Raw genomic sequence first — 26,936 nt, forward strand, 5'->3', positions numbered from 1 at the left:
CATGTACACATTCCTCACGAAGATCAGTAGTAGGTCAATAATAAAACCTCTACAACTTGAAACCCAGCAGAAGTAACATTTTTGTGATATTGTCTTACTTGGAATCATAGGAACAAAATACAGAAACTTTTTAATTCTTCATATAAATGCTGTGCATATTAAAGGATGTGGAAACGTTATGTTTTGCTGCTGTTTCAGAAGGGGGCAGATTCCTCAATGATACTTCTGACATTTACTTTCTTGGAACTTGACAGAAATTTGCAATGCCCCATCTAAGAGTTTTTTCTGGTTACTTCTAATAAATATCCAAAATAAACCACATTTTTTAAAAGTTACATTAGCTGATCCACCAATGACGGAAAAGTATATTTTACAGTTCAGATATTGCACTACTTTAACACAACTTTTAACCTTAATAGGGCATTCTGCTGAGATTAGATATGTGTTTAACTTTACTCAAACCGTAAAAGTTCTTCACTGATTTAATTATGAGCAATTAAGAAGATTATTAATGTGAGCAGATTTTACACACATGATGAGGGCTCTGGATAGTAACATAACTTCAAACACCTGTTCAAGTAGATAGTAATGTAGCTTATAATACCTGATGGGACTACAAAAGCATACAGCACTGGGCTACTAGATTTCTGTAACGCAAATCACAAGCATCTAAATTAATAAAAGGTAGCAGGTTTTTCCTCTGTAATGTAACGTTTGTCCTTCACATTTTAACATTTGAATACTATTGCAAAGAGAAATTACTTACTTTATGGACAGCTGTCTCCTCAACACTGATAGAATCACATGGCAAAACTGTTTTCTATCAGAATCCCTTAATTCCAACTTAATTTAAATCTGCTTTTTTCCTTGGATCTGTGAATACAATTTTTTAAAGCAATAATCAGGTTTTACAAAGTTTTTCTCTCTTAAAAGAAAAAAGCTTTGTACAGCATGATATATCACCACTAAAATGCAGATTAAACTGCATTTACTACCACACGCAATGAAAGCAGTAAAGGTAAATTAGTACTACTTATTCCTTTTTCAGTCAAAATTAAGCTTTTGAAGATCCATTTTTCTGCTCTCAGCACGGGTCTGAAAGATTCTTGTACCACAAGCGCTCAGGCAGAGCACTAACAGCGCTTCATAGTTTGTGGGTCATGATGAAAGGAAACAAGCAGAGCATGAAAACCCCTTTAGAAAAAGGGGTAAGAGCTCGGGCAGCTTGCTGGGGTTTCCCACCCAGCAAACCCACCAGATCAGCTGGGCCGGGGTCAGCGAGGGCGGCAGGACGGCCCCCTCGAGGACGGTTTCCCTCGGGTCCCCCACAGCGACAGCCCCCTCAGCGAGCCGTTGAGGGGGGCTGGCGGGGGCGGCGGCCCCCTCAGCCATCGGGCCGTTCTCCCGGCCAGCCACTGGGGCTCAGCGTGGGGCGACGCGAAGGGGACACCCCGCAGTCAGGGCGGCTTCCCCCGGGGGGCGCGCGCGCGGCGCCGCCGCCAACGGTTTCAACGGCCGGCGTCAGCGCGCGGGACTCCGACAACAATTTACAACGGCCTCCATCAGCCCCACCTGTCCCGACAGAAAGCCCGCCGCCCTCCCACCCCTTCCGGCACCGCCCCGCCGGGCGTCCCCAGCAACGGCGGCTCGTTTACCTTGGCGACGCTCCGCCCCGCCGCGTCCCGCCGGCGGCAGCTGTTGCTGCGCGACGAGCGGAGCCGACGGCGGCTGAAGGGCCGTTTGGTGTCCCCAGCTCGGCCCGCACCCCCCGGCCCAGGCCGTGGGCGAGCCTGAACGATACCCTTACCAGCCTCTGCAGTCGGAACCGGGCCCAGCTTCCTGTGAAGACCAAGGGGTAAGGTAAGGGTCTGATCAGCCACCAGGACTGAGAAAGGGCATCCGTCAGCCACAAGCACCCGACCAAGACCCCTACCAAGCACAAGACCAAAGAGGAGGTGTTGGCCAGACCTGTGCACTAGGACAAGCACAGTATCAATCACAGACCCAAAATCAACACCTCTGTCATCCATGCGGAGCAGAACAAAGTCTTAGAAGCTACAGGTGCCAGAAAAAAACATCAGCCAGAGATACGCACTGGGACAAGACTCTCATCAGGCACAGGAGGCAGGGCACAGCATGTATCCATCATATACGCTAGGAGTGGACCCTTACCAAACACTGGAACCAAAAAGTGCCTACCCGACATACGCAGTAGGACAAGATCCCCATGAAGTCTATGAACGTGGGCATGGCCCCTATCAGCCACATGAACCAGGTTATGGTCTTTATCAGCCAGGACATAGTCCATATGATGATCAGATACCTGATCCCAAATCCCGAACGCTGGCAATTCAGAATGCAAAAGCCTATTTACTGAAGAGCAGCACAACGTCTGGCCTGAACTTGTAAGTCTGAAAAAGGGACACAATTGAAAGGGGTAGGAAGTATAAGTAGAGAGAAAAATAGGGTTGGTAAAAGGGCAAAGGGTTATGTTAAGAAAGGGAGGGATACCAGGGTGGTATATATAGAATGGAAGAATATGTTATAAATGCAATAGTTCATTGCTATATCATGCTTGTGTGTGTCTGACATCTTTCAGAATCAAAATTCCTAAGGGAATTTTGTATAGAGTTCAAAGGGAAACCGATTTGTTTAAGAGCAAGTTTAAATTCAGCTTCAGCTCCTGAGGCAGGTGTGGTATATACCAAAAATGGAAGATGGGACTACTCCTAAGTATATTATAATCAGGCTAGTTTCACGTCTAATTTCCCATGATGCTCTGTGATCCCCTTTCATCTAACTATGATTTCTCCAAAGATCGAGGTGATTAGCTTCTACTTTTGATATTAAAAACATATTATTCTAAGACTTTTGTATAATAGGCCAATAATACTTACATTTATATGACAGATATGACCATCTTGCCAATATGCTAACAAAGATACTGGATGAACAGCCCACAAATGCAGTAGACATAATAGAGAATATCAGCAAGGATGTGAAGTGGGCTCACTTTCAAAAAAAAATGGACACTCTTCGAGATGAACATGAGATTCTTCCAACATTTGAAGCTGCAGAAAAGCGTAAAGCTTTGTTCCTCAAGGCAAATGGAGAAGGAGATGAAGAACTAGAAGAAGAGATAGTGAGTTATTATCAGAGAAAAATAGCTATCATATATAACAGGGAATGGCTGGGAGGATGGCGGGAAGGGAAAGGAGGAAGGGAGTGTCCTCCTTGTGTTCTCCTTTGTACTATTGTCTTTCATGATCATATAAATAATTGCAACTACAGTACCATGTACCCTCGTCATAGTTGTGAAGAAGAAACCCCATCTGGTTACTTAGTTGGGATTTTTTCCTGTAGTTAATCTAATATTCTGAGCCTTTAAAATCACAGATGTTCTAGGGATGATTAAGAGAAAGTAAAGTTTACAATATCTCCCATATGCCAGTTCAGCATGGAATATTGCATCCAACTTTCTTTTCTTTACTTAAAAGTGACATTTCCTTACCTAAAGTAACCATAATTCTGGACACCAGTTTGAGAATATTGTGCACAGCTTTTACTGTAAAATAGAAAATGGAGAATTTCATGATCCTTCCAGCTCCAGCTGTGGTTGCAGTCTGTCCTCCAAAAAAGAAAAAAAATGGTTAAAATGAAGAACTACTAGAATTGAAAATCCACTTCTTAAAATAGGGTATTTTTCAGTATTCAGTTGCTTATATGCAGAAGCATTTGTACCCAATTAAAAAATTAAGAGAATTCTTATAATAACCAAGGGAAACTAATCAATGAGATGTTGATTTTCATATGAAGTTACCAGTATATATTCATATGAGTTGCCATTGCAGAATACAATTATTAACAACAGAAGAGACAGTCTTTCATCTTTTCCACAGCCTATTACTTATTTTACAGTAACAGTATACGATGATAAAAATGGGAAAAAGTAGGGTATTTTAGAAAGGAATTTGTAATTTTTCTATGAAAAAATTCTAGATCCTGTCTATCTTTCTTTGATATAAGAGACCTGGAAGGGCCAAAGAAATTCTATACAAAACTAGCACTACTTCTTCAAAATTCCCTACCCTGCTGTGCACAACTTTCAGTATTTTTGTGAGATATAATCACCTATGCCCATGAAATGAAAGAAGGGTGATAAAGTACATGGAAATACTTAATGAAACCTTCATTATTGGCCTAGTTCTGCTTCCATGGAAGCCAGCTGGAGTCTTACTATGGACTTCAGTAAGAGCAGGGGCCAGTATTTCAAAAAATGCACGGAGTTTTATGCCAAGCTTTTCAAAAGAACCACATTCACTCCAGAGAAATATTGCTGGTCTGGTGTCTAAATATACAGAATATGTATTATATTTTCCCCAAATGCATCTGCCACAAACACAAGGAAATACAGTGACACTGTTTGCAGGTATCAAGGCCTCTTACATAACTGACATGCCCTAGTACTGAAGACCTTTGTAGATCCTGTGTAAGAATTCTGACTTTCCTTATTTCGCAGTAATTAGGAGATTGAATTTTGAAATCCTGTATTCTAAAAGCTGTAGTTCTCTTCTTTACCCTTAAAATGGCATTTTTAATTTTTTAAATGATAGTGGAAGAGGTAGTGAATTAATGTCTGCAAAACACTTTGAGAGAATGAGTGGCACATCAGGAAAGTGAAGTATAACATTCAGTGGATAACATGTTTAATTTTTCAAATAGGTAATTATACTATTCTTCAGCTCTAACTCCGGATCTTCTTTCCCAGGGAGAGACCCCTCTACCTAATGTGATGGAAACAGCCTTCTATTTTGAACAGGCTGGAATTGGCTTGAGCAAAGATGAATCCTATCACATATTCCTTGCCCTTAAAAAACTAATTAGTGTTCAGCCAATCCAGACCTGTCGCTTCTGGGGCAAAATTTTGGGCCTGGAGATGAACTATATTATAGCTGAAGTACAGTACCATGAGGGAGAAGAGGAGGAGGAAACAGAAGAGGAAGCAGTTACTGAGGAAGGAGGGAAATGGGTGGGTGAGGTCGAAGACGAAGAAGAGGAGAAAGAAAAAGAAGATGAACCACCAAAGTCCACCTATAAGCCCCCACCTGTCATCCCAAAAGAAGAAAATGGGACTGGGGCTAATAAATATGTCTACTTTGTCTGTAATGAGCCAGGCAAACCCTGGGTGAAGTTGCCTCCAGTGACGCCAGCCCAGATTGTCTGTGCCAGGAAAATCAAGAAGTTCTTCACTGGGAGGCTGGATGCTCCTGTTGTGAGCTTTCCTCCTTTCCCTGGAAATGAGGCCAATTACCTGCGTGCACAGATAGCTCGGATCTCAGCAGGAACCCAGATCTCTCCCATTGGATTTTACCAGTTTGCAGAGGAAGAAGACGAAGAGGAGGAGGTGGAAGGAGGAAGAGATACATATGAAGAAAACCCCGATTTTCAGCCTCTTTCTGTGGCTGAAATGGTGGATTCTCTCTCCGCGTGGGTACACAACGTACAAAGTATTCTAAAGCAGGTACGTTCTGGCATAGCTTACGCAGACCTCAGGTACCAGTCACACTGTAGTACTTGTAGGGTTTCAGAATGTAAATGACACTCCTCACCTGCACATTTGAACTATTCGCCAGAAATAGCGTTGTACTGAAATATTTTTCTACAAAAAATATATTTGATATAGTATATATGTTGTACATACCTACATATAGGATATATTTTTATACATATATATGTATATATATTTAGGAAACTTCTAGGTTTAGTACTTTTTTCAATGGTGTGTTCTTCAGATCAAAACTTATCTTTAGATAACCGTATGGAGTTAGGCCTTGATAGATAACAATTCTGGTAATCTTTTATATTAGGTTTTCTCTTTTGAAGTCCTTAATTGACAAAAATGTTTCAAATTGTCTTTTCTTGGGTAGGATGCTAAAATACAGATATCTTATGATTGTATGCTAAATGGAACTTATTTGATGTTTTCTTCTGGTTTCTTCTGCAAAACATGCAAATGAAAAAGCTTAAAACCAAAATATTGTACATAAAATTGTAGCATAAAATATTTGTAATATCAGGCTAGTGCTGGAAAGAGGTACTAATAATGTGATGATCATTGCTGGATGACTTGACAGCCAGTCTACCAATTCAAGAACACTACTGTAAAATAACAGCAAATGGTAGGACATAAGGTTTAAAATTATTACCAACAAAACAATAGTTGTAAAAATAAAATCTATAAGCATTAGAATCTTAAGAACATTTTGTTATGTTCCTCTGACTGGTAGCTAAATAACAAGGCAGATTTTAAAAAGAACAGGCAAAGTCCACCAGTGGTAGCTTCTTAGTTCGCAGTAACTGGTAATCTATCAAGGATACAAACTGAACTGGCAAGGAACTGAAAACTACAAAATAACCAAAAGCTGATGACAGAGGTATGAGGTTATTCTGAAATAGTAAGCAGGGATGAGGGAGGAATGAGGGATATAGGGAACCCTCTGCCAAGAGGATACAATATTCTGAAAACAATATAACAATTATGGAATTAATTTTTTTTTCTTTCCTCCCTCTGTCCCTCCCTCCTTTAACTGTGTGTGCACTTGAGCCAATTGTTTTCACTGGCTTGCATTCTTTCAGTGATTGTTACGTGTACTTATTATTTTTCTGTAACAATTATAGGGCCGCTGTGTTTGGCTTAATCCTCTTCAAAAAACAGAGGAAGAAGAAGAAAATGAAGAAGAGGAGAAAGCAGAGGAGCCAGATGAACTACCGCAAGAACTACAGCAAGAAATAGGACCTCCTCTTCTCACTCCACTCTCTGAAGATGAAGGTATTCCCCATGCAATAAGAAGTTTTTCATAGAGAGCCACTAGGAACGCTGGCATTTAGGTAGCAAATATTTGAAGTTATAGGACTCTGGTTTTCCCCTGCAGGGTGAGCTCATTTTTTTACAAAATTGATCAAAAGCACAATGGTTAACAGTATTGACATTAAAATTGAAATAACTGTGTTTACTAGTTAACAATCTTGTTTAAAATAAAGGGAAAAAATACCTCAGACTTGTCAGGCTACTGCAAGTTCAAGACAGCTCACTACTTTAAATAAATTCAGCTATTTTTCCATCATCTTTTTAGACAAAAAAATCGTGTGTGCACATGTAAATAAATAAATATATATGTACACACATGCATAGATATACATACAAGAATTTAGATCCTGTAGCATATTATTGCAACAAATCATGGGAATATGAGAACTTGAATATTAGATTACATCAATAGTAAATTATTTTCCTACTTGCCATTCTTTGATCAAGTTGAAATATACCTATATAATTTATCTGTAAGTGATAAAAAGTCCTTGGCAAAAGAAACAGAGGTAAGTACTACTGAATTTCAGGAGCGTGATCTTGTCTGTACGTGGCTCTATTAGCATTCTGGTGCCACCTACCCATACATCCAAACCAGCTGTTTGAACACAGCGCCTACATTTATTGTTTCTGACTTCTGGCTTTTCTAACATGCAACTTACTATAACTACTGCTTGAATTCTGTGAAAATGGCTCAGTCTTAAATATTTTGTAGAGGCTTGTAAGTCAGTTTACTCATTGACCCAGTGTGTTTGGCTGCCTCCAGGAATTCAAAACATCCCTGCTTGGACAGCTCAGCCTTCTACAAACTTGATCCCGCAATATGCTGTTGCAGTTCTCCAGTCTAACCGATGGCCTGGAGCATATGCCTTTGCATCTGGCAAGTGAGTAGCCAGTTGACATGGTTACAACACAGACTGTATGTGCTAAACACAGACACTTGTCTAATGAAGTCAAAGCTGCTTTATTATTAATTCATTATATTAATTCATTAAGTCTAACTATTCTGGAGACTGATGGGTAAGGCCACTTAAATGTACACAGCAACAGTAAATATGTATTTAAGACTGAAAAAGAATAATCACTGGAAAGGCTAATATAAAGTTAATCGATGTAAACGTCCAGTTAGTATTTGTCAGAAATGGCACTACGTTACCAATGTGGGGTTGGAGGCGTACTGCAATACAGTGCAGTGACAGAGCACAGCCTTCATCATTTTAGCATTTGGAGATTTTTAAGTGGAACATATATTAATCAAAGGTTAGAACAGTTAAAAAGAGGTGTCGTCTTTTAAATATGTCTGTTATTGGATATCTGCACCACAGTGACCTTTTGCAGAGTAAGGAATCCTGACAACACCTCCGCTGATGTTTTGTTGGGGGGAAGAATGTGTGATCCTCTCGCTTTTCTTTCTCAGGAAATTTGATAACATCTACTTTGGCTGGGGTCACAAATACAGCCCAGAGAACCACACTCCTGCACTGCCTCCACCAGTGCAAGCAGAATACCCCAGCGGGCCAGAAATCACCGAGACGAGAGACCCCACTGTGGAGGAGGAACTGGCTTTCAAGGCAGCCAGGGAAGAGGCCTTAGCTACGGCTGAGGAAGAGGAAGATGAGGAAGGCGCTGAGGAGGATGAAGAGGAGGATGATTAAAATTCGGGGGGAGAAACATATTTCAAGCGTTTAAACATGAACAGTATTTTCATAAATTTGTCATTAATTAGCTGATCTTAAAAGAAACCCATCTTTTGATGTCCGTAGGCTGCTCTCCACACCTGCCTCCCTTCCTCTCCTCACCGCCCCTACAGAGCCCATCGCGCTGGCGCCAAGGCGGCGTTGCGTCACCGGCTGATGCCACCACGAACCAGCCTTTTTTCAGAAGAGGCGGCAAAAAGTCTGCGTCTCCTTCCTCAAATAATACGGCTTTCAACGAACTGCCTACCAACCACCACGCGTTCGCCCCGTTTTTCTAACCGGCACTTCAATGCCTATGTAAATTTTACTTAAACAACAAACAAACAAATAAACGTAATTGCAGAACAGTGTCACTTTCAGGTGTGAAAGCATACGATTAAATTCGGTAGCCACAGTCACCGGCCGAGAGCACTGACACGGCGCCGCCGCCGGCCGCTTTCCCGCGCCGCCCGCAACCGCCCCCCTCACGGCGCCGCAGCCCCGGCCGCCACCACCGGAGGACTCGCGACAGACGGGGGGGTGTCGCGAGAGAGGGCCGGGGCTGTTCGGCCATCTGTCCCTCGCTACGCGCTCCCTGCTCCCCCCCGTCAGCTGTTGGCGAGTGGTACGCTCCGCCGTGGCGTCTGCCCTGCGCGGGCCAATAGGAAGCGGCCCGGGGGGAAGTTCAAACTGCGGTGGCGGTTGGGTCGCTGCGTTGCTCTCCTGGGTGTGGGCGAGAAAGGAGCGAGCGCTCTCTCTCTCTCTCACGGGTGGCGTGCGCCCAACGGCCGCGGGGATGGCGGACGAGGGGGCCGTGACCGTCTGCGTGCGTGTGCGGCCGCTCATCGCCAGGTGAGGCTCCCTCCGGGCGGGAGGGCCGCACCCGAGCCCCTGGCCGGAGGGGAGGCTGCAGTGCTGCCCGCGGCCTTGGGGCCCACTCGGCTTCCCTGGATGTTGCTGTGCCCCTCCGTCACCTTCAGCGGGGGCGTCGCTACCGCCCTACGAAGAGGGGGAGGTGGGGGCATCAACGCGGCGTCCCTCCCCGTGGAGGAAGGAGAGAGCCGGGAGAAACGGGACTGGCGAGGGCCCAGGGAAGAGAGAGGCTCTCGCGGTAAGGGGGTAGGCCTGCGTGATAGGAGCAGAGCCCTAACCCAGTAAGGTTAACAGGATATCTCTTCTTTTAGAGAAAATGCTCTCGAAGATAAAGTGCCACTCCACTGGAAAAGTGAAAATAATACTATTTCTGAAGTTAATGGTACAAAAGTCTTCAGTTATGGTAAGAATATGAAGACAACTATTTTATTTTGATGCTTGCAGGGACCTTCGCTACTGTACTACTTGGATATATCAACTAAAATTAACGACCTTAGCTTTTTGCAACTTCTGTGAACTTTTTTTCCAACTTCATAATTTTGAAGGAGTGCCGTTGGGGCACACAGGATTTCAGTTTTGGTTGGGAATGAGAATGTGCTTTTGAAGTCAGCTTCCTGATGAATGTTCTGAATCATGCTGTACAGTGGTTTTGGAATTTGAATTGACTAGGTTGGAAAGGACCTTTAAGATCATCAAGTCTAACCATCAGTCTAACACTGCTAAAACCACCACTAAACCATGTCCCTAAGTACCACATCTACCTGTCTTTTAAATACCTTCAGTGACGAAGATTCCATCGCTTCCCTTGCCAGACTATTCCAATGCTTGATAACCCCATGAGCTGGATTCTTTTCATAGGAATTCCAGTTCCAAATGGACTAGACTAGGGCTAGTCCAGAGTATTTAGGGAAAAGGGGGTAGGGGAACCCAAACCCACAATGGAAAAGTTCCTAGTGTGGATGTTAGATCCTTATAACTAACTGCCTGACTTTGAGTCTCTTCCTACTGATCCACTCTACTTGTTAATATGAATTATTAACTATAAAGATTTTTCCCAAATTATAGATTCAGTGAAAACATGCTTCGAGCTAGGAGTTTAACAAGTAGCTTATCTTGTCAGGCTTACAATCCTCATAGATAAACTAGCCATAACTGTTTTTAGGATTAAATGGGATGAATATTTAACTGTGTCCATTGTTCTTAGGTTTTTTTGACTTGTCTGTTCATCATATCTTTCTTGGTTTAATTCTTTTTTATAAAAGAAAAGCCTGCATTAGTAGTGTTATAATTAATTACGTTTTATGTTTGAATTATCCTACATACAATTGGATATGAAGTCAGCAATACTGACTAACATGACAGGTTGGTTTTGACTTGCAATACAATAGATTCACATTCTTTATTTTAATTATTTTTTTTTAAGATCGTGTCTTTCACTCGAGTGACAACACTCAGCAGTTATATGAAGGTGTAGCTGTTCCAATTATACAGTCAGCTGTGCAAGGTTATAATGGTAAGTTTTAAAACTGTGTTTAAATCCTGTTTTTAATGTACTGCATAAGTAACTAGTAAAATGTAACCATCTTTCTAGGCACAATTTTTGCTTATGGACAGACTGCTTCAGGGAAGACATACACAATGATGGGAAATGAAGATTCTGTGGGCATTATCCCTAAGGCAGTTCAACATGTTTTCAAAGTTATTTGTGAGGTGAGAGACTCCGTTAAATTGAAGTGACTGAAAGAGCTAGTAATACTTGTGATGGTTACATAAAAGTTAATTTTAGCATCATTATGAATGAAATGAATTTATATTTGACCATATGTTGCAGTCGCTTTGCTAGGCTTACAAATATGAGTGGTTTAAAAAAAAATATAATGGGACTCTACTAGTTGGAATTAAATTAGGACAAAACGGAGGGAGGTTGTTAGACTTGCAAATTTTTTACTTGTTTATGAATATAAATAGATGCTCACTCATTAATGTGGTAGATAAAATAGTAAAATAAAGACAAAGCTTCACATTACCTTAAAACTTTAAAAAATTAACAGTATGGAAGACTTTTTTAGTGGGAAGAATATGACACTAAACTTACTTATTTCAGGCTTTGAAAAGAATCATAGGCTAATTGCTCAATGCTAATAGGAAGTAAGGAGAAGGTGTAAGTTAAAACAGTGATTTCCAAAATATCATCTGCAGAGCACTTGCTTCTGCCTTGAGGATTTCAGGTAATTGTTTTCAGTTATGTGGAATGGTCACTGCTCCTTTGAGGAGGTGCAGAGTACCTTAGGGGGCCTATAACACTAACTAAAGCCAAGAAAACTTTCCATGGTGCCGTAGCCCTTGGGTCTATTGCGCAGCCTTTCCTCACACCAGTATTCTCTCCCAGGGAGGCAGGGGAAGAAGCAGCAGCAGCAAAGTAAATCTAAGCAAGCAGAGAGAAAAGACTAGGTACACAGGGAGGAACGAATCTAAGCGGGAGGAAATTGGATGTGGAAAGGGCATTTAAGTGGGATAATTACTGTCATGCTTCTGTAGGGCAGTTACCTTACTTTTATAACCTCCTGAAAGTGATATACCATTAATACAGCTAGAAGGAGGTGGGATAGAAGAAAAATTATTCTCTATTGGTAGATGCTAATGTGAAAAGAGGATGGGGGGAGAGAAAACTGTGGAATGATATCCAAACATATACCTTTAAGTTAAGGTTAAAGCCTTGCATTAAAAGGCGTTCATGGGTTAGTCTTATTTTTTTGTTTTTTCTCTTTTTTTTCTTTCCCCTTTGAACATTAGATTCCAGAGAGAGAATTCTTGCTAAGGGTTTCTTACATGGAAATCTACAATGAAACTATTACAGATTTGCTTTGTGATATCAGGAAAAAGAAGCCTCTGGGAATTCGTGAGGATGTTAATGTAAGTGGATGTTATGTAGTGTAAGTATTGTATCTGTTTGAAGTAGGATAATTTGTTTGGTTTTTTAATTAAAAAAAAAACCTTCAGAGGTATCTAGTTGAAAACTCTTCAGTGTCAAATTGGGTAATTTTTATCTTCATAATTAGCAGAAGGACACTTGATGTGGTTGAATAACACCAGTGAAGTTGGACTTCCTGTTGCTGGTTTATCTTTATGAATGTTGTAAAAGTAGACTTAATCCCTTAAATTATCCAGGATACTATATTTTATTTAACTTTGACAATGAATACTTGGGAATTGTCTAGTTAATAAAACATCTACAAACATGATACTAAGCCTCTAGCTCAATGTGTTAGAAGTCTTCAACAGATATGCAGAGTTACTTCAATACCATCTTCATATCCACAAAGTAGATATACTTTCCTTCTACTGTAATCATAGAATAACCATCAGAATACAACTATTCAGTAAGATGATCAGTAGGGAAAAATAAATCTATATAAATACCATCTTCAGTTTCTTTATATTAAGCTTTGTAGCAAATAATAAGAATTATTGGTCTGGATTTTGTGGTTGGTTGTTTGGTTTTTTTTTGATGCCCTAAATAATCAATGCTTTTGGAACTTGGTAAGAAGGGAGACTTACCAGTTGTATAATTATGGCCTTATGACATTTACTGAGAAATAACTCTTACATTCCCTCAGAAAATGTTCAGAAGGATATTTCTCTTACCAGTTTTATTTTTAGGAAACTTTCTAGTTCTCTGTGGTTTGATTCCTGTACCTTTAGGCTACTGTTCTGATAAAGGTCTCAACTTTGCCCATTCCTTGTATTCAGCGTAAAAAGACATTCAACTGGTGTCGCTTCCTTTTAAGAAGGAAGCAAACTGCAATAAATACCATAATTGCGGGCAATGTTAATGTAATGTATTAAGTGATTTTTAGAGTTAAGTAAAACTTATTACTGTTTTTGTTCTTAAGAGGAATACGTATGTAGAAGATCTGATTGAAGAGGTGGTGGTTTCTCCAGAACAAGTTATGGAATGGATTAGAAAAGGAGAAAGTAAGTTGTTTAACCAATATCAGCTGATAGCTTATAAAAGCATTGATGTATGGGGTATATCTAGAATCATGGGGTATTTCTTTGAGATTATATTCAGAAATTGGTGTTTTTCAGGTAGCTTTTAAAATTGTGCTTTTTGTCTGTTAACTCCAGTTTATCAGAACATAAACAGAAGTATTCTAATATTACTTTTTGACAGAAAATCGCCATTATGGAGAAACAAAAATGAATGAACACAGCAGCCGTTCTCACACTATCTTCAGAATGGTAAAAACTTTTTCACTATTAGGAGGATTTTAATTATTTTCAAAGTGACAAAAGCTTTATTGCACCCTCCTCTTCTAGATCATTGAAAGCAGAGAACGAAGTGACCCTGCAAATGCAAACTGTGATGGAGCAGTGATGGTATCCCACTTGGTAAGCTGTACTCCAAGAAGTTATTAAATAAGCATTTAAGTAGTGAATTTACTGTTACCGCTTGTTTGAAAGAATGTTACTTTATAATGACAATACAAGCATACTTTGTTGTTAGCTTCTAGCAGACATTTCTTAAGCAGAAATCATGTTGCTGATCATCTGTATAGAGTGAGACTCCTGGGGCGTATCTTCCCACGAAAGGGAATTCTGACATGGGAGTACTTCCTAGTAATCCATGCTGAACTGAGGACTGTTAGGCCCTTCTCAGGAGCATAAGGGGCTATTGTCAGGATGTTCATGCATTTTCTTAAACGCAGCTTCCCCTACAATTGTTCCTGACCACTGACAAGCCCAGTGAAATAACTTGTGAAGGCTTCTCTTGTCCTCAAATTTTCTTGTTGTTACAAGAACACATGGCCTACAGCTGCAATGGCCAGAAGATTTTTATTTTTTTTAAAGTAACCCCACTTAGCATCTCTTTGGTGGTTTATTAGTATATGAAATATCCTAAGCTGGGGGGAATACACTGCTGATCTCTAGGGGAGTGTTTTGGTTTCTGAAGCCTTCTCTGTACAGCCTTTCCTTGATTCTCAGAAAAGAATCCAAATCAACTGGAGGAATGAAATCAATATGAACGCATTCAAGCTTGCTAACATCTGCATGAGCACTCTTATTCAGAACTGGGAATAGCATGAAGTCAATCACATGCATTGTGAAAAGAGCTTTTTGTTACGTCTTCATGTGGAAAAAGCTCTGGGATCTGAAAGTAAACACTGCTCATGCAGTATCTGAGCAAACTACTGCCCACTTTTTCTTTTCCTCACTATATCTTATGGGATCTATTCTTACACCACCCCCCACCCTCTGACCTGCCTCTGTTCCAACTGACTTTATAGTAATCCCTACTAAGAGCAGGGGGAGAGAGGTTTTTTGGCTTTCTTGTTATGTTGCTGCTTGTTGGAGTTAGTACAGGATTTTACCCTTCTGAAACAGAAACCAATTAAAGTGAGGGCTACTTGCTCAGGCAAATCATTATGGGATGCTATAAAGTTCTAGTTGACTTTGAACCAGATTCAGAGTGAAGCTTTCCCCCTGGTATTTAATTTCTTCATTTCCTTGTGATACAATGACAGGCAAGGAGAGACATACAGCTGATGCAGGACAGGGTGCTAAATAATCTCATCTGGGTTCTCCTTCTCATGAAAGATTGGACCAGATGATGTGATTCTGTGAAGCTTCCTATGGCTTGAATCTGTAGTTAACACTTCTGTATTAAGAAACTGTGTTTATCTTTTTGTTACTGAGGATAGGGGGAATTGCAATCCAAGTTTGAAGTACTGTTCAGAGTGATATTAATGGAGTTCACACAAACTTATTTCATGTCTGTGAAATGGTTGGTATGTGTGTAGTAGCTATGGATTACTTCCAATAATGACAGACCTCGTCTTTTTTCTAAGTGTAAATTTAGTTGATGAAATTCTTATCAGAGATTTAGAATTAAGAGGATCTAAAGTGAAATTGCTTCAGAACTAACCTGTGAAATATTTAATTAATTTGCAGAACTTGGTAGATCTGGCAGGCAGTGAAAGAGCTAGTCAAACAGGATCTGAAGGTAAGTGTTAAATGAGGCTCTCCTGATGACTGCTTCTGATAATTAACCCTTATGAGAGACTACGATAGAAAGGAAATTATTTGATCTATGTGGTATTGTGTTAATTATCGTTTATAAATAATCTCTCTTCCTTTTGGTAAGGCAGGATCTACTCAGGAAAATACTGAAAATTCTGTAAAGTGCAAACAACTTGATACTAATATGGCTTTTCTAGAATAGCAGGTTCAGCAACAGTCATGCACCGAACTAATAGAATGGAGACGAATAACTAAAGATTCACCTGTGGTAAAAAAAAAGTCATTAGAAGCTTGTATGGACTCATACGTAAAGGTGAAGAGTGAACAGAAGGCTCATTCTCTAGCTAAGAGGAAGCTCAGTTGTTAACAACGACAGCATGAAGCTGCACAAAAATGCCTTTAACTTAAAAAAAAAAAGTGATCTGAGAGGAACACGAGTTAATATTCTCTGTTACAAGGAACAACTAACCCAAAAGTTTTATCTAAGGCTTTTTTGTTCTACTTACACATGTAAATATGGGCATTTACAAAATTTAAACAGGAAACAATACTTACTAGATTATTAATGTCTGTTTGTGATAGATTATTATCTTATTTTGATGCATTTCAGCTATTATAAAGGATTTGATACTGGCTGCTGATGAGGCATAGTGCATTGTGGCACTTGAGATTTAACTTTGGATAATCCCTCTGAGCATAACATAGCACAAAAGCTTGACAGGTTGAAATTGTATCTTAATGGGTTTTTTTACATTAAAAAAAAAAATTACTGTGTGATACTTAGGTGTCCGACTGAAAGAAGGCTGCAATATAAACCGGAGCTTGTTCATTCTGGGTCAAGTTATCAAAAAACTTTGTGATGACCCTTCTGGGTAAGCACTTGTGTTTGTATACCTGTTTTAAGATAAATCACTAATAAACTAAGAAATTAAAATCCTTTGTATATAATCCTATTTTATGTAGGTAACTCTTTCAAATAACCTATTACATCTAGAAAAGGTATTTACCGTGTTTTTTTCTATTAAAAATGAATTATATTTTTTTCTTCCATCTTTTCCATCAGCTTCATAAATTACAGAGACAGCAAGCTGACTCGAATTCTGCAGAACTCCCTTGGAGGAAATGCAAAGACAGTTATTATTTGTACAATTACTCCTGTTTCCTTTGATGAAACACTCAGTACTCTTCAGGTAAGACTTCTCACCTGTTTCCAAGCATTATTGAATCAATGCTTCATTGTGGACAGGGTGGAGGGGTGCAAAACATAATCTGCTGGATCCATAGTCACTTGAATCTTCTAAGGGTCCTCTGTGGACTTGAAACTTGAAATATTTGTTTTGCACACAGCATCTTTTCCCGATTGTTATCTTGTACTAGCTCCTTCTCCAGCCTTGCAGGCAGGAGATAACCTGTGTTTTCTTATTTGACTCTTCCAAACGCAGAACTAAAGTCTTTGCTAACACAAGATGTTAGACAGGTCCTACACGAAAGAAGGGTAATTGAACTGTTCATGAACTGTATTCTTTAGGTAGAATTGTCTTCCTTTTTGGTGATCTTTTGAGCTTTTTATTAAATAAAAAAATAACTTGGTATATTTTAGCTTAAATATTAGGCTTTACTTTTTAGGTATAAATATCAAGCAAAGAAAACTTACCTTTTCAAAGCTTAGCGTACATGAAAAATAAGCAAATATAAACATTTGTGTCTTTGTTGATCTTTGTCTAATAAACTGTCCTTTTAATTCTGTTGGGAAATATGAGACAGAATAAGTCTTTTGATAACTTGTTCTCTAACTGTTGCTCATGAGAGAATATTCTTCTAGTTTGCCAATACAGCCAAAAGAATGAAGAATACTCCAAAAGTCAATGAAGTACTTGATGATGATGCCCTCCTGAAGAGATATCGCAAAGAAATTCTGGATTTGAAAAAGCAGCTGGAGGAGGTACATAATAAGCTTATTCAAATTAGTCTATCCTTAGGACTGATAGCTATTTGGAAACATTCTGTTTTAAATCAAAACCAGTTAACTTTAAACAGTTTACCTACACCTCCAAATTTATGTCTGTCATTTCTATTGAGAGCATAGAAATTGAAAAGGTGCTGTGAAAGTTAGAACAACTGATGATAGTCAACATAGCTGTGTGAAAGCTAACACTGAATGAAATCAACTAACAAATTGCTTGCTTTCTGTAGGTTAATATATTTAGGAAAGAGAAATTTTTCATACCTTATGGCACACTTTAATATTGCCACAGGTCGAAAGGAATAATTAGTTGAAATATAAGAAATTATTGAATGTCAGTTAAAGATTCCAACTTAATTCATATTTTCCCCTCTTACTGGTGTTTAACTTCGGTTTGAGTTGCAAGAAGTTGCAACTGCATAAGATCACTGGCAAAACTTATGTCATGTATAGGCAGAAGATACATTTAGAAAATGAACAATAGTAACTTCCTACCAAACAGTGTAGTCTCTCTCTCCTGTGTTCATCTTTCTCCAGAAATCTGTGGAGTTGGGAACAACCTTGCAAGTCCTGTTAGAGCACAGATCATAAAAGATAAAGCACAGGAAAATCACCATTCTGAACATACTGTTTTGATTAATTAAAGCATCAAAATATACTTTATTTTTCCTTGCAAATAAAAAAAAATCGTAGGAAAAGTTTAAGGGAAAATAACTGACCCCTTAATTTTAAAGAGAATAATTTGCAGTATAAACTTGTACCTAGAAGTGTTTGCCATCTTCTGAGGTAGTAGGTAGTGAAGAAAGTACTTAAGTACAGAAGAGTTTGGGAAAAATCCCATGTGAACTTTGAAGTGCTCTAAAGTATTTTAAGATTATGATAAAGTTGTCAAAAAACTTGCAACTGTAATGCAGTTAACTTTACAACAGAATAAATTTTCAGTACTTCAAATTTCAAGAGACCACATGCATTAAGAGTAGCTTGGTGTTATTTGACAACTGAATTATAGTTCTCAAAGAGCTTCTGGCACCATGGGAAGGTCATCTTAAACTACGTTACAGTTAAGAGTGCTTTTATTTTTTTTTTGTCCCTAGAAAGTTGTGAGGCTTTATTGTTTTAAGGGAGTTTTGAGCCCTTTAAATGCTATGTCTACAGGTAAATTGTAGACTAAATTGTCAGTTTCATAATTGTTAAAGATTAAATACAGCTCCTCCAGACTTAAAAGAATATATGTGTGTAGCTGTTTTTAAATATTGGTAATTGTGTATCTTCTGTAGAAGTAGTTTGTGCTCTTAAAATGTCAGTTTGATTAATATTGTTCTTATGGAAGGTGTCTTCGAAGACTCAAATTCACGCAATGGAAAAAGACCAATTGGCCCAGCTGTTGGAAGAAAAAAATTCTCTTCAAAAAGTACAGGAAGACAGGATACGGAATTTAACAGAGATGCTGGTGACTTCTGCCTCCTTTTCCTCAAAACAGAATGCTAAAGTAAGCACGTGTTCTAGATATTATTTGTTAACTCTGAAATACTTTGCAAAAGGTAATATTAAATTCACAGGGTTATACTGATAGTGAAACATAAGGCAATCTTCACATAATTCTTGTTTTTAAAGGGGTAACTTTTAAAATAATTGCTGAGTGAGTATCAATTCAATGTTGCCTTGCAGTGAACAGACTGCAAAGACTTTTGCTTTCAGATTGTTACGCTGTAGTTTAATTTTGAAGAAACTGCAAAACGCTGTCTAGTTTAGCTGCTAGTACTGCTATAGAACTAGCCTAATGCAAATTCTACTCTCTTCTTAGTGCTTTGATTGTATCATTCTTTCTGTAAATACTTTTTTAAAGGCCAGGAGAAGAAGAAGAGTTACTTGGGCTCCTGGTAAAATAAACCAGGCAAATGTGAGCTATTTTGAAGACTTTGAAAAACCAGAGCTGACTAAAACAAAAAAAATGAAAATGTCTCTGTCGGCACTACCAGACATAGAGGAGTGTAAGTATCTTCGGGGAAAAACTGAGGAAACAAAGCAGCTTTGAAATGAGAAATAATCCCTTTTTAATAAATCCAAGTTAAAAAGCAAGTCAATTTGCGAACACTTAGTTGGCCTTGTACTACTCAAATTATGCTCCATGAATCCAGTTTTGAAAGAGTTACCTATAGCCCATAAGCAAACTTCATTTGTCTGCCAGCAAAGAATGCTGCCTGGAAGGGAACTGGTTTTAGCACAGTAATACTGGTAGTTCCTATGCTGGAAGTAAGGTTCATTTTATTTCAAAAAGTGGGAGCAAGAGTCTTACTCTATCACAGGTGAAATAACGTGTAGCAAATTCCTGTTGGATAACTGTGTAAGCATTACTTAGTTTCCCAAGGGGAGTAAGTTGACTCTCTGAAAGCATAAATTAAAGAGGGAAGAAAAAGAAAAAGAAAAACCCCATATGTCCCTGTACACACTTTCCAAGGAAATCACTATTTTTATTTTTTTTCTCTTCTGAATATTGAGCCTTTAATTTGTTAAAACCAAAGGTTAGAGCTGTGGGGTAAAGGGCAGGGTCTACCAATACTTCTGTCACGCAGTCTACCCTAACCCCTAGTTTTTTGTAAAAGTAGCCGAAGTTATTCTTAACACAAAGTATCCATCCAAACAGTGTTCTCCCCCCAAAAATGAGAGGTAAGGAAGGGAGTATGTGTGTGAAATTCCAAAATCCTCAACAAGAATAGAGAAGTCATTACTCAAAGATCAGATGGAGATACAGAGAAATTCAAGGACTTACTAGAGGAGTGAGAAAGTTGAACTGAAGACAAGAGAATAATTGGACAGTATTGTTGCTGAATTCCATCTTCATACGGCCTTATGACCCATCTTCCTGTCAAGCTTTTCTGCTTGTATGTGGATTGAGAGGGGTTTTCTTCCTGTACATAAGGGGCAGGCTGAGGCTTCTTTCTTTCAACCTTGCAGGATACTGTTGAATCGTTCTTTTCTTGTAACTTAAACACTTCTCCTAGTCTGTAATGAAGTATACATTCTGGATTTGGTTTGGTATTCATTAACTTATGATAAGGTGATCAGCATAAGTATAGGGACTGGACTTCAGTGGGTTTTTTTTCCTTCCATAAGAGAAAATGAGATTCATAAGTCCTACTCAGTGTGCTACATCTTTGCCATTGAATGACTGTTTCCAATGTGATAAAATTCTTTGGTAAGAAAATAATTCTTGATGTCCAGTTTAAAAATGTACTGCTACTCCATATTTCTTAATACTTTTTTTTTCAGCTCTGTTAGAGAATTCTGGACATGACAGCCAATGTCTGATGGTTCCTGATCAAATTTCAGATGCAGAATGGACTCCTGGACCTAACATGAATTGGGTAACATAATCTACTTTGGCTGTCTAAAACAGTGCATATACATCATGTGCTTCCCCGTAAGATCACCCTTACTCTTCTCCAGAACACCAATATTCTTCTTTATGTCCGAAGAATTATTATAACTGGTTAGAAAGTAAGTCATCTCTGAAGGTACCATCTAGTCTTTGTCACCTCTGAAGTTGTGGGGTGGTTCTATGATTCTATGGTTTTGCAGCAAGTGATCCAGTAAGCTTTGGTGTTTCAACAGGACAGGCAACAAGGAATATAATACTAAACTTGTTTGATCTTGTAACTCAGTTAACTGAGAGCAATTCTTTTTCTAGACTCAGAAAGACTTTGAAGAATCTGTGCAACTCTGTGAAGCGTTAGCATTAGAAAAGGTAAGTCTATTGTGTAGCTTCTAGAAATAAGACTGACGTTCCAACAACAACTTCTAAAGCTTTTTGTGCTGCTTCTTCAGGATATTGCTGTAAATGAGGTCAATGTCCTGCAAGAAAACTTTAATAATCTAGTATTGGAAAATGAGCGGTTGAAATTAGAAATAAATGAAATGAAGGAGAAACTGAAAGAAAAAACAGAAATGGATGAATTTGAAGCACTGGAAAAACAAACACAAAAAGATCATGAGGTAAGATGCATTGAATAAATACAGAGAGATAAGAATTCTTTATGCTTAATGTTTTCTAGAGTTTATTCAGTGTACATATGCTTGGATGTTGATTCACAAACAGAAGGTGTTATAAGCTGTGTTCAGTAACCAAATGAATGAACCCAGGATTTAAACTGGACTTACTCAGAGTGTAAAATTCAGACTTAAATTTTTGGAGAGCCACATACTGAAGTCTGGTTAGACATATACTTGTGTGTATATATATATCAAAATACTATTTTTTTAATATATGCATGAATTATCCGGATTTCACTCCAGAATTCTGCAAGAGTTGTTTTGCTATGTAAATTACATTTTTGGAACTGTTTTGAAGTTAAAGTATGGTTGCTAAACTACATTTCACATACTTGTGCAAAACATCTTGGTTTACATTCCAAGATAGCTCTGGCTTTCAGTATTGTATCGAACTATGTGAGCATTAACTTTTAACATATTATTTAACTATAACGTCTGTGCAAAACTAATGTTGTATTTTGTGCCAGAAAGTCAGAAAAGCTAAACCTACCTACTGAGTAACTTATGGTACAGAAAATGCTGACTTTCAGTTCTCTTCAACTCTTTGTGCTGTTACTGGAGATATACCTTGTTTGTTCAAATGTTTTATGCTCTGATTCTGTAACCTAAAATATGTATTATTTGTATTAGGTTCTAGCTGCCCAAGGGCTATAGACCATGAAATAAGTCACAGAGCAAAAAACCACTCAAATAAAAAAAAAAATTAAAAAAGATCCAAACAAAACACCAAAACCAACAACTTGAGGTATTGAGACATGGATGTATTATTCCATTTCATTCCTGATACCTTCTCTGCAGATTACTTGTATGTGCTAGCCTGTTTAATATCCTCTAACCATGAAACTAAGGTTGAAGCTGAAGTTACATCCTTTTGCATTGTTGTTTCAGGTTACAATTTAACAAGATTACCTCTTATTTCCATTGTGTTCCCTACAAAGACTTATGGATCTTAAACAAAATGGATCCCTAATAAATTATGATTTAGCTTGTATTTAAGATTCTTTTTATAGAAGACCCTTTGTATGCTACACAAATTGTGCTATGTTCCTTATCAGCCAGCATTTAACAAATCCTCAGTTACAGTTTTCTCTGCAAAGCTTTTGTATATCTAATAACAGATGCAATGTTCTAAAGTAGCTTCTATTACAAGAATTGTTTTTTGAATGACTCATGTTTTTGGATATGTATCTGAAGACAGTCCGTAAAACGTAAGCATTTGTTGATACCCATGTAGCAGATCAATTACAGCAATACTGAAAGGTCACATACCTCACTGAATACACTAGTTGAAATACAGCAACTTAAATCACCACAGATATATACATGTAAACTCTATTATTCTGAATAATGACACTAAATGACTTCTGACCAGTAGTATTGTACTGTATCTTCTTCAACCATCCTCTGATTTTAAGATTACAGATTGGGTTTTCTTCAAGCTATACTCCTAACTATATAGAAATACTTATAGGAGAGTGCTTGTTTTAAAGCTTTTCAGTGATCTTAAAGTTACAGATTGGATTCCTACATTGGATACCTCCTTACCCATGTTTGTGGCTATACAGAAATATTTGTAGATGAGTGCCTGTTGTAAAGCTTTTCTAACAAAGACTAAAAAAGTGGTTTTCTATCTAGTTTTCTGCTTGTGCTTCCTTTCAGAGGATGCCACCGAATGTGTTCATGGCTTGCTTTACCGCAACTTTGGCACCTTCTCATGAGATTTAATCTCATAGAGTAAATCATAAATGTGTGCACTGTGTCTTAAAAAGCTGCTTAACATGACTAGAATTTGAAGTGTCGTATCTGTACAACTTCTGCATTAGTTGCCTCGATCACATAGCCCTTGATTCTCAAGCTGTTGCAGATTAAATTGCACTAGAATCCTTTCTAATTATGGGGAAGCTAAAACAGAGCTTTGCATCTCATCTATCCTTTTGAAAGAATATGTAGCAACTTGCTTTGTAGCTGTTTAAATACATACACGTGTATATATGGTTTGCCCACTAATAGAAAACACAATACAAGATAGACCTTGCTTATTTTCATGGTGTTGGCAACTAAAACTACTGGTGTGGGTGCTTTCTAACATCTGCTGCAATTTTGCTTCAATTTGCTCCACAGGAACAACTAATGCATGAAATTACCAACTTAAAGAATCTAGTTTCAAATGCTGAAGTGTACAATGAGGAACTTGAGGTGAGCCTGTCCATGAATTTACATGCAATAAGACTGGTATGAAATGTGCTTGGTTTGTTTATCTTGAAATACTGTATCTGCTGAGGACAACCTACGCATCACTGGCTCTGGTTAGTCTTACCAGCTATAAGAACAATATGTCTAAAACCCGTGAACACTTCAGATGTACAAGCAGGTTTTTGTTAAATCTTTTACCTGAAAAAACAAACTGGGTACTAGAATCTTCCTTCTCCCTTTTTTCCTCCAACTTTTAGGCAGAAATTAGGTCCAAACTGGAACAGCTGAAAGAGAAAGAGAACAAAATAAAGGTATTACAGAATCGTGTGGAAGAATTACAGAAAGCAGCAGCGGAAAAAAAGGACACGTATTTTTCAGTGGTAAGTTTGAGTTTTCTACAGGGTTGAGAGGTGGTTTTGGTTTTGTTGGAGGTGGGTTAAATTCAGGTATAACCTTGGTATAATTGAAATCTGCTTCCATACAAATGTTAGGAAAATTTCATTACAAAGCATAAAATGCTAATTACTATATTATCATACATCAGTACTCTGGTGAAATAAGGCTATGGGAAATACTGCTGTTTATCCCATCTCTCAAATGAGCCTGCTACTGTTCCTTTTAAAGTAAATTTACCAAGTTTTCTGAGACTGTATTTTCATTTAACCACATAGTAGTGAGCACATTTGCTTTATTATGGCTATATTTATTTATTTATTTGAGTATTTACCTGTCTCTTTCAGGGAGATTCTGATAAGCTAATTGAGGAAATTCAGCAGCTGAATAAATCCCTCTTAGATAGTGAAACAATAGCCTTGGATGCCAAAAAAGAATCTGCTTTTCTCAGAACCGAAAATTTGGAGCTGAAGGAGAAGATGGCAAGTACTTGTTAAATTGGATTTATAGCTGTACAAAATGCTGTTAAGAGCCTATCTGCTACCAGGCTAGTGAAGAAGGCAATCAATAAAGACTGGTAGAGTATGTGGAGAAAGCTAATGACACCTGCTCCAAGTAATGTTCTTATTATGGATTTCATGGAAAATGGGTTTTCATGAGAAAGGTAAAAAGAAAATAGAGGCTGCTTCTACAGGAGTGGGTGGTTAGTTTTAGGTTTGCCTAAAGAAGAGAAAGAGCAAATGAACAGTCTTTAAGGAGTTACTAGGACATAAGACTCCAAACCTAATTTTACGAGAGAACAAAAGAGAATAAGAGATGTGAATTCAGAAGTGGGATGGAGCTTACTCCTTCAAAGCTCAAAGTAAAGAGAAAACAGTAGAAGCATTATGGCCCTGTCCTCTAAGGTAAGGTATGTTTTGTTATAGGACTGATAGGAATGTAGTTATTAAATTGTGGCTTATTGTCCCATATTTATCAAGCCAAAGCAGTTCAGTGACAACAGGAAATGCGACAGATGCAATATTTAAATGTTAAGCAACTAGACTTCTATTTTGTGTGTAAATTGGATGTTATTTTGTTTTCCTAAAGAATGAACTCTTAAATAATTACAAGCAAATGCAAAAGGATGTTCAACTCTATCAAAGCCAAATAGAAGCAGGAAAAGCCAGTTACAAAAAAATGCAAGCTGATCTGCAGAAAGAGTTGCAGTCTGCATTTCAAGAAAACACAAGGCTAACCTCAATGATGGAGGGTAAAGTTCCAAAAGGTACTGTTTCAAGTGATGCTTTTTCCCCTCCTCCTCTCCTTCCTCTTCCCCATAATGGTGAGGGAATAGGGAGGACTTTGGCTCTTGTTTTCTCAAATACTTGGACCTTCTGTCAGTGTAAAATACTAGAGTATCTGGTACTGCTGGCACATCGTAACTGCTTCGTCACTTTCTTGAAGTGTTTGGAAAACTGCAGCTTACAGAATGTTTTGTATTTTGTGCAAAGGTAGTTGAATTCATGAAGGCTGTCAGGGAGAATCTAAATTAAACTGGATGTCAGCTTAAGAAGTGATGACCAAATTCAGACCAGTAGTTTCATCTTTTAATTGTTGGCCACTGTTCTAGAATTATACTGATATGGCATCCAGAATGCATTATAAGTCTGCGTAATTTAAAACATGCTTTTCTCTCACACTCTCATTAATCTAAACTTGTTAATTCTCTAGATCTGCTCTCTCTTGTGGAGCTGGAAAAAAAGGCAAGTGACTTAAAAGGAGAACTAGAAAAAGCATTGAGAGAGAATGCAGTTTTACAAAAACAAGTAAACGAGCTGTCAGAACTTCAGTCTCTATCAAACACTGTTGAGGTACAGCAGAAAGAGGTAAACAAACAAAAAAAATCTAACCCTTTCTCCTTGTTTTTGTGTTGTACTTGATCAGTAACATAATAATGGAGGCCTACTGCATGTGAACTTCTAAAGCCAAAAGTTGTCTTGAATCAAATAATCTGAGATTTTACAACTAAGTTCATTAAATTATTGTTCCTCGGGTATTTAATATTTGCACAAAGGAATAAATTTCAGATCACGTTTTGTCACAGTCTACTATAACTAATCAGGAATTTCTAGTCCAACACTTACCTGCCTATTTGTTATGATCACCATTGATATAACTGTGTGTACGTATAATGGCGCTTGATCCTGGTTTACTGTTCTAAAACTGAATTTTTGTCTAAATGGGCAAAGAGAAAACTTCAAGACCTCTTAGCAGAAATGATGCTTGAGAAGTGTGAGATTTAACTGGAATTAATTCTGGAATTCTGGAAAACTTGTAAGAAAACTTTTCTGTTTCCTGGCAGATCAGGGCTTAGTGTAGACTGATTTTGCTATTAATGTGTTTTAAAGGGTTTGTTTACAAACGATTTCTAGGTTTCTTTATCCTTAAATACCTGCTACTAAGTATATGCAGTGAAAATTATCCAGGGCAAATAATCTCACAAACTGATTAATGCTTTGCAGAAAGTTCCAAACCCTTCTAGTGGTCTACTTCCACTAATAAACAAAATGTAATTAGATGTTGACAGCTTGGTAAACTCTGTGTCATGAAGAAAGTGTTGATACATCTAAATATTCAGTTTAGGAGTTATAGTTAGGAGTATCCGTCCAGTCCTAGCTCAAACATAGAAAAAAGGAAGTATTTAAAGAACATCTAAAGTTAAGAGGAGAGGTTTCAAGGTTTTGGGACTCATCTGTCTTGTTTCTCTTTGAAGGATTGTTTACTAGACAGCTCTTTCCCAACAAGACAAAACCCAATGTACTGTGTAGTGTGTTTGTCTAGACTTTATTTCCCATGTCTGCATATGAACATGTTTTTATTATGCAACTATGACAAATACTGATTCAGAAAGTGCTAT

The 26,936-nt window shown here is 38.2% G+C and overlaps 2 protein-coding genes across 4 annotated transcripts in view; both read left to right on the forward strand.

Moving 5' to 3' along the window:
* The first annotated feature begins 1,532 nt into the window (after positions 1-1,532).
* On the forward strand, positions 1,533-8,923 carry LOC141744123 (radial spoke head protein 4 homolog A-like). 2 transcript variants are annotated; one of them, XM_074589442.1, is made up of 6 exons: positions 1,533-2,405; positions 2,911-3,142; positions 4,769-5,521; positions 6,679-6,829; positions 7,635-7,752; positions 8,286-8,917. In XM_074589442.1, exons 1-6 carry the CDS (start codon positions 2,137-2,139, stop codon positions 8,521-8,523), a joined length of 1,761 nt encoding a protein of 586 aa, XP_074445543.1. In that variant the 5' UTR covers positions 1,533-2,136; the 3' UTR covers positions 8,524-8,917. The 2 variants fall into 2 exon arrangements, with proteins under 2 accessions (XP_074445543.1, XP_074445544.1); XM_074589443.1 differs by having other exon boundaries at positions 1,704-1,860; positions 8,286-8,923.
* Positions 8,924-9,275: 352 nt separating this feature from the next.
* Positions 9,276-26,936, forward strand: part of CENPE (centromere protein E) — a 38,333-nt gene continuing 20,672 nt past the window's right edge. For both annotated transcript variants that reach the window (XM_074589444.1, XM_074589445.1), the window contains exons 1-22: positions 9,276-9,396; positions 9,729-9,820; positions 10,841-10,930; positions 11,009-11,127; positions 12,211-12,330; positions 13,311-13,392; positions 13,592-13,659; positions 13,738-13,809; positions 15,370-15,421; positions 16,223-16,310; positions 16,502-16,628; positions 17,261-17,380; positions 18,732-18,890; positions 19,248-19,392; positions 20,672-20,766; positions 21,090-21,146; positions 21,227-21,394; positions 23,573-23,647; positions 23,902-24,024; positions 24,385-24,519; positions 25,127-25,304; positions 25,751-25,905. In XM_074589444.1, the coding sequence (XP_074445545.1) occupies positions 9,341-9,396; positions 9,729-9,820; positions 10,841-10,930; positions 11,009-11,127; positions 12,211-12,330; positions 13,311-13,392; positions 13,592-13,659; positions 13,738-13,809; positions 15,370-15,421; positions 16,223-16,310; positions 16,502-16,628; positions 17,261-17,380; positions 18,732-18,890; positions 19,248-19,392; positions 20,672-20,766; positions 21,090-21,146; positions 21,227-21,394; positions 23,573-23,647; positions 23,902-24,024; positions 24,385-24,519; positions 25,127-25,304; positions 25,751-25,905 (2,376 nt within the window). In that variant the 5' untranslated portion in view covers positions 9,276-9,340. The remainder of the gene's footprint in view (positions 9,397-9,728; positions 9,821-10,840; positions 10,931-11,008; positions 11,128-12,210; positions 12,331-13,310; positions 13,393-13,591; positions 13,660-13,737; positions 13,810-15,369; positions 15,422-16,222; positions 16,311-16,501; positions 16,629-17,260; positions 17,381-18,731; positions 18,891-19,247; positions 19,393-20,671; positions 20,767-21,089; positions 21,147-21,226; positions 21,395-23,572; positions 23,648-23,901; positions 24,025-24,384; positions 24,520-25,126; positions 25,305-25,750; positions 25,906-26,936) is intronic.

Source organism: Larus michahellis, chromosome 5 (genome assembly GCF_964199755.1).
Source record: "Larus michahellis chromosome 5, bLarMic1.1, whole genome shotgun sequence".
NCBI lineage: Eukaryota > Metazoa > Chordata > Aves > Charadriiformes > Laridae > Larus > Larus michahellis.

What these genes read in the sequence shown, in the direction of transcription:
- LOC141744123 (XM_074589442.1), top strand. Translation starts at nt 2,137, where the DNA reads ATGTATCCATCATATACGCTAGGAGTGGACCCTTACCAAACACTGGAA. An exon ending in ACAACGTCTGGCCTGAACTT is followed by an intron (nt 2,406 to 2,910) that starts GTAAGTCTGAAA and finishes TTTATATGACAG; the next exon opens with ATATGACCATCTTGCCAATA. An exon ending in TATGCCTTTGCATCTGGCAA is followed by an intron (nt 7,753 to 8,285) that starts GTGAGTAGCCAG and finishes TTTCTTTCTCAG; the next exon opens with GAAATTTGATAACATCTACT.